Below are 7,122 nucleotides of genomic sequence, written 5' to 3' on the forward strand. Positions count from 1 at the left end.
AGAAATCCCTTTCCCAGCATCACTCCCGCAGGCGCCGGAAAGGCGTTTGCAGCCCAGCCGTGCTGGACCCGGGAGCGTGGTCTGGCCACGCTCGGTTTGCCCACCCGCCCTCAGGGCGAGGTGGGGAGAGAGGGGGCGGCTTTTTACCGGGGCAGGCGGACACTGGGGCAGAAAAGCCTGCAGCCTGTACGGCCGTGCCCTCGGGAAGCAGGTGGGCGACCTCTCCTCTTCCCTCTGGGCCCTCACCGCCTGTCTCTCCCCGTGCCCTTGGCTCTCCGCTCCCGCAGGGAGACTTCAGCTCTCCCCGGCGCTCGCAGCTTCCCCGGACCGGGCCGGCAAGGGCCCCGACGTGCCCGGGCCAAACGGGGCAGGGTGGCGGGGCTCTGACCACCCGACACCGCCCTCCCGGCGTCCCCACCAGGACGCCCGCTCTGCTCCGCTCAGGACTGAGCCCGAAAACACCCCGCGGGCGAGAGAAGCAACCATACGCCGAGTTAAATTTCTAAATTTTATTATAAAATAAAAGCAGAAATATTTTCCAAATAATGTATTCACATAATATAAACAATAAACAAAACTAAGGTGAGTGACTTGCGGTTGATACTGTCGTTTAGGTCTACACTTGAGCAGCAATTCCTCTTTTCTTTTTAAAGCCCCCTTCAGCCCGCGTTGCACACCGAGGGGAAAATCTACTTCTTCCTTCCTTCGGGCCGGAGCCGGGCCATCACTTCCTTTCCCACCCAGCAAATGGCGAAAGCACCACATGGACAAGGCCAAAGAAGCTGTCTCTCTGCATAGCATCAGCTACAAGAAGATTACGGAGTCTGCCTAGAGCGCGTGTTGCTGCTATATCTTGACTACAACTTTTGAATTCTTAGTTGAAATTGTACATCGTACACCTGCCACGGATACATAACTATAATAGAATAACGGGAGCGATGTGTAACTTTCAAACAGGCATGGCAAGAGCAGCCTTGCGCTCCCCTTTCTTCCCCACCCCCCGAAAAAAAAAAAAATTACGGTGTGCCTCTTCCCACACAGACCGGCCCGATCGAGTGACACCACTGAGAGATTCGTGAAGTTAAGGCTGGAATGAGCTGCTACACCGATCAGCCTTACAGCCAGCCGTGAAAATCACGGCTCCTGTCCAACAGTCCTTACACACCTGAAAACGCCTGTAAGCAACCCTTAAGGCTTTTCACAACATCAGCGGAGTCCACTACCTTGCAAACCTGCAGCCAGCCTGCTGCCAAAGGGCACAACATATCCATTAAAGTGTTTGTCATTGCTTTCAAAGTCCCTGGTAAGATTAAGGGGGGAAAAAAGGAAAAAAATAAGTAAAGGAGGGCTGGCGCGGGGGAGGGAGCGTGTACACGGTTTTAAGAGCCCAGATCGACCAAGTTAGATGACATGGGGTTGAGAATGGAGTCCTGCAAGCTGTGGTGGTGCATGGGGTCGGCGCTGGGCACGGGGATGGCGCTGGGGCCCTGGGGGTGGCCCAGGCCGTGCAGGGGCTGCAGCCCGGGGTTGGAGCTGAGCAGCAGCGCGGGGCTGGAGGAGGTGTGATCCGGGGTCCCTGACGGCGTCTTCTCGTCCTCTGAGCTCCCCAAAACTGTCTTATTCCCGTTCATTGACGCCGAGAGCGGGTTGTGGCTGTTGGAGTTGGAATTCTCGTTGTTTTCCCTATAGGAAACACAAAAGAGGGAGGGAAATCACCATGTGGCCGTCGCTCCGGGGTGCGTACCGCGGGAGCGGGGGCGGCGGGGAGCTGGCTCCGGGGAGCAGCGAGCGGAGGGGAGAGCAAAAACAGTAGGTTTAAAAACTCTGCAAGCCTCCAAGGCCTCTTCATCTGGCACTTAGGTCTAAGGTCCGCTGAGCTTGTAAACAGAGTCTCTCACTAGCCCAGTGGAAAGTGTCACTTTGCCAAACCGTAATTTTCTGCTTCCAAAGGGTTTGCACAGCATGAGGAGGGGGGCGGAAGGGAAGGGAGGAAGACATTACAAGGAAAAAAAAAAAAAGACTTTTTAACTTTAAAACTGCTCTAGGAGCTGAAGAGATGTTCGGCCATGATTTCTCCTGGGAAGGCCAAAGCCCGACGAGCTGCAGGCAGGATGGCTCCGTGCAGGAGAACAGCCTCCCGGGCTCACATCAGGAGGGAAAGTCTTTTGCTTAAGTAACTGGACATGTTTTTTTCTTTTCCCCCCTCGCCGTGAGCTTAAAGCTCCAAACATACCCCAATATGGACGATAAGGAAAGCGAGCAGAGTTAACCCGCTGATTTCCCCGACTCTCGCGGGAAACGCTTGGCACGCCCGCCGCTGCTCCTCCGTCCTCTCCTCGGGCGGCGTGGGCGCAGCCAGGATGGCCCTCGCACGGCTCCGCGGCGGGGGCAGCCGGCACCACCGGTGCGCCTGCCAACAAAGGCTCGGAAAGGCAGGACATGGTTTCGAAATTCATCACCCGGTAAATACCAAGAAATCGCTGGAGGCTGGCCAAGCCCTTGCAGATATATCTATATATTTATATATCTATATATGGGGTTTTTTTTTCGGAAATGTGAGTGGCAAGAGCTGGTCGGGGCTGCTGTCCAGGCAAGGCCTCCAGACACAGCCCTCGTAGAAATAGCTTAGACACCGTTCTGCCTGAAATACTGAAGGCAATACAAGTCTATTTAAAAGCTTCTGCGGAAGTTTTGAAACACACTATCTGGCAGAGGGGCCCTATCCTGCAGGATTTGGTCGAGAGAAGTTAAGCCATTGCACTGGCGGGTTTTCCTCACTAAGGGCTGCAGGATGTGGCTGGAGACACTTAGTGCCAAAAAAATAAAAACAGACAAGAAAGCTCTGTTTGAACAAGTTTCCTTGAGTGGATGGCAATCCCATGAACGGTCTGTTTTCCAGCGTCTGGAGTGTAATATTAGGTTGAGTGTATTTTTCAATGTCAAAAATCTTATTTGTCTCTGGAGACCTTTAAAATTTGATTCCCCGGGAAAAAAAAAAAAAAAGGAATGGAATAAGTGTAACCTTCATTTCCTTTGGATATTTGAAGGTGAGTCCCTGCTATCAGCAATAAAAAAGATCTCTAACATCTCGTAAAACCAACACTTGCGAGGATTTGAAGGAAAATTAAAGCGCTAGCACCATTTTGGGAAATGAATAGAGCAAATCTGTGCCTGAATTTGCCGGGCTGCACAACAGCACGGCCTCGGCGCTGCCCGTTTCCAAAGCACGGTTGGCAGAAACCAAAGATAGAATTCTCCTCGGAGGCGCGGATCTACAGGAGATTTCTGAGCCGCTAATTAACCGCGCAGATCATACGATCATACGACTGTACAGACCGGGCAAGCCAGTGAACTAGAAAGCAGTGAGAGGACCCTTTTTGCTTCTTCGAACCGTCTTCCTAAGGCACAGGGACTGTTGATGGAAAAGTCAACCCGAATAGCCAGGGATGTAGGCATTAACCTCTTCCCGGCGATTAATGGTCCCTTCACTCCACTTAACGTGAAAAACACAGATGCAGAGTCATACTCGGCCTAAGAACATACACCTACTGACATGCGTTCGTGAGCACCTTGCTCGGTAGCAAACAAGAACTGCAATGTCATGAGCGTGGAAAGAAGTTGCTCCACTCAGTCCCTGTCCAGGTCTCCGGCCGCACGCCAGGAGACCACGACAGAGGACATGTTTGCTACCAGCGTTCAGACCCACGCGTTGCCGGCTGCCCCCCGGCTGTCCCTTTCTGCACCAGGGTAACCCTCAAGGACACGCTCTGAGCTGTGCGGGGTGCGGAGCCCTTGTCCTTGGGCCCCGCAGCCGCCGGCCTCTCCCGACGGGCCGCGGACTCGCACGGGCACCTCCGGCCACGGCGCCTGGCTGAGCTCCACGCCGGGTTGCGGCGGGGAGGAGACGGCAACGCTGCTTAACCAGGAGTCGCCGCCGGCCCTAGTGAAGCGTCCCGGGCAGCACGGGCTGCCCCGGGGCCGCCGCGCCGGCTGTGCGGGGAGTGGGGCGTCCGTGGGGAAGGGGTCTCGGCCGCCTCTCCCGGGGCTACTTTTGGCGGACAGACGCCTTCGCCGAGCGCCCAGCTCGCTCGCCTCTGGTTCTCTGGGCGCCCCCGAGGCGGAGAGCCCGTCCCCTCCCGGCGGGCCTTTCGCAGCAGGGGCCGGGACAGAGAGGAAGGCTCGGGACCACCACCGGGGTCGGGGAGCCGCGGGCGTCGGGGGAGCCGTGGGGAGCCGTACCTTTCCTTGGCCTCGGCGGCGCGGTCCCGCTGCCGGCGGTTCTTGAACCAGTTGCTGACCTGGGTGGTGGTGAGGCCGGTGGCCTCGGCCAGCTCCCGCTTCTCGCGGGGGGACGGGTAGGGGTTGTGGGCGTACCACTCTCGGAGGACGCTGCGGCTCTTCTCCTTGAAGCAGTAGCTGGTCTCCTCGCCGTCCCAGATGGAGCGGGGCAGCGGGAACTTGCGGCGCACCCGGTACTTGCCCACCGCCCCTAGGGGTCGCCCCCGCAGCTTCTCCGCCTCGATGTAGTGCGCCTTCAGCCAGAGCTGCTGCAGCTTGGGGTGGTTGTGCGCCGAGAACTGGTGGCTCTCCAGGATCTTGTAGAGCTCGCGGAAGTTGCCCCGGTGGAAGGCCACCACCGCCTTGGCCTTCAGGACGCTCTCGTTCTTGTGGAGGTGCTCGCAGGCAGGGAGGGACCAGAGGAACCGCCCCAGCCGCTCGATGTTGCCGCCTTGCTGGAGCACCTCGCAGACGCAGGCCACTTGCTCTTGGGTGAAGCCAAAAGTCGGGAGCATCGACATGGTGAGCCCTGCCCCGCCGCGCGCCCTACGGCCGCATAGAGGGGAGCGGCGCGGGGCGGCGGGCAGCGCCCGGCATGCGGGGCCGGCCCCGGGGCGGCGGCGCCCGGCGGGGCCCGCTTGGGCGTCACGGCCGGGCGCGGGGGGCCGCGGCCATCGGCGGCGCCCGGCCCCGGGGCGGTCGCGGGAGCCGGGGAAAAAATGCGAAGAGCGACGAAAAAAGTCTCGAGAGCCCGAGCGCAGGCGGCTTTCCCCCCCGGCCGCCGCCTCGTTTTTGTAAGTCCAAGTTGCGAGAGTAACTTCGTGCCTCTTTTGTCTCCTATCTGCAGCGCTCGCAGCGGCCGCGGCTCTCACACCCCCACCCCCCTCGGCCGCCGGTTTGGGATCTCCCTGCTTCCCCCCCCACCCCCCAACGCCAGATCCCACATAATATAGTGCTAAAGCCCTGCTCACTCGCTCCTCTCCCTCTCGGAGTTCCCCCCCCTTTCTTTCTCTCTCCTTTTTTTTTTTTTTTTTTTTTAATAATATTATTCTAAGCTGGCATGAAAAGTGATTATCCGCGCTGTGATTGGTCCGGTTATCTGACCCGGGGACTGCCAGGAGAAGACAATAGTTTTAGTCAAATTATTTGCCATGGTGACGCTGTCAATCAGGGGTAACCCGATCTGTTTTGAGGTGGCTCCCCGGCTGGGTTGACAGATTGCTCAGATCCACTCAGAGGCGGCCCTGCGAGCTGAGATATTAGCTAGCGAGGGAGAAATTTCCGTCGTGATTGACGCTGCAGGCGCCCATCGGGGGAGAGGGGGAGCGCCAAAGCGCGGAGCCCGGGCCCCTGCTCCTCGCCGCAGGGCACTGCGGCGCGGCGGGACGGAGCCGCCGTCCCGGCCGGGCCCCTCCGCCCCATCTGGATCCCGCAGCCCCATCCCGGCCCTGCCGCTCTGGACAGCGGGCTTTGCCGTCCCTGGCACCCGCGGCTGCGGTTGGGGGGAAAAGCCCGTCTCCGGCCCTTGCAAAAAACTTTATTTCTAAATACGTTCCCTTGTAGCCCCCCTCCCCAGCGCCCAGCAACCACTGTTAAGAGAGTTTTATAAGGAAGGGGCCTCTCATGTACAATGGAGACCCTGTTCATGACCTGGGATCCCATTACGCTTCTCGTACCTGCCCGGGAGCGAGAAGAAGGCAGGATGATACGGGGCCGGAGAGGGATTGCCTCTCCATGAATAGCCCGCCGTGCCCCACCACGCTCCGGCGTGAAGGGCGCTGGCATCTGTGATCACGGGATGCTGCACATTTATTTATGCTCGATTTCCAAGAGCGTGTCGGGGTGTTTCATCCAGGAGAGGAGCACGCGTAAAAGTGCAAAAGTCAGAGACACTTCGCTTGATTAAACGGACCCTTATCACCCACGCGTGCCCTTTGCACACGGCGTTTTAAGTTTACCGACTCTGTGGGGCAGGGACTCGCATTGTTTCCCGTCCCTCATCGGTCTACACAAAGTGAAAGGCGAGGGAGAGAGGTTGTGCAAGCTGCAAGGTCGAGGGAGAGGGTGCGATGAGCGGGTTAAGGGAGCCGCGGTGCCTTCTCGGGAGCGGCGCACGGGGTGGCGGCCAAACGGGACCGCCGGGGCGGAGGCTGGCGCCGGGGATCGCCCAGGTGAGGGCACTCGGGAGGAGCCTCCCGGCCACAAACTCAGGGTGCCTTCCATGGCCTGTTATGTTCCCCTTTTGCTGAGAAACAATGATTAATCCCACAAGCTCTTTCTACGCTGTTTGCAGTCCTGACAGGAGAGGTCTCTGCAATTGTGGGTTCCTGCCACGGTACCTTTTTAGCCGCCCCGGCGCGTCAGGGATTTAGCGAAGCCACAAGAGACCGGACTGCGGCTTCCCGCCTCTCAGCCTGAGCCTCCGCGGCAGCCGGACCGAGCCTCCGTGCCGGCCCGGGCGGGAGCAGCGGCCGTCCCCGGGGGGAGGCGAGGCTGGGGCGGCGGCGCGCAGCCCGGCGGCTCCCGGCGGCGGCGGCTCCCGGCGAGAAGCCGCGCCAGGGCTGCGGCCAGGGGAAATGCGGCGGGGGAGGGAGGCAGGAGGAGGAGGAGGAGGAAGAGGGCGGGGTAGGGGGGCAGCGGATCAACCGTGTCCAGCTCCCAGCATGTCCGAACACTTGTGAATATCTGCGGCGTATGCTCCTACTTTCTCGAGTGCACGCCGCTATGGAAGCTGCGTGTCCTCCTACCTGTCCGGCCGGCATTTTCACGAGTGCTGCCGTAAGGAAACAGCGGCAAGCGGGCGGTTCCCGCCCTGGTTCCTCCGGGGATGGAAAATAGAGGCTT

General features: G+C 59.2%; 1 protein-coding gene across 1 annotated transcript; it reads right to left on the minus strand.

The window, feature by feature from the left end:
• Window positions 1-494: 494 nt before the first annotated feature.
• Window positions 495-5,206, minus strand: SIX2 (SIX homeobox 2). Its single transcript, XM_082276991.1, has 2 exons — window positions 4,240-5,206; window positions 495-1,683 (listed from the first exon to the last, which is right to left on the minus strand). Exons 1-2 carry the CDS (start codon window positions 4,797-4,799, stop codon window positions 1,380-1,382), a joined length of 864 nt encoding a protein of 287 aa, XP_082133117.1. The 5' UTR covers window positions 4,800-5,206; the 3' UTR covers window positions 495-1,379.
• Between the last annotated feature and the right edge of the window lie 1,916 nt (window positions 5,207-7,122).

Source organism: Coloeus monedula (genome assembly GCF_965178545.1).
Source record: "Coloeus monedula genome assembly, chromosome: 2".
NCBI classification, from domain to species: domain Eukaryota; kingdom Metazoa; phylum Chordata; class Aves; order Passeriformes; family Corvidae; genus Coloeus; species Coloeus monedula.

What these genes read in the sequence shown, in the direction of transcription:
- SIX2 (XM_082276991.1), bottom strand. Translation starts at nt 4,799, where the DNA reads ATGTCGATGCTCCCGACTTTTGGCTTCACCCAAGAGCAAGTGGCCTGC. An exon ending in GCCGCCGAGGCCAAGGAAAG is followed by an intron (nt 1,684 to 4,239) that starts GTACGGCTCCCC and finishes TGTTTCCTATAG; the next exon opens with GGAAAACAACGAGAATTCCA.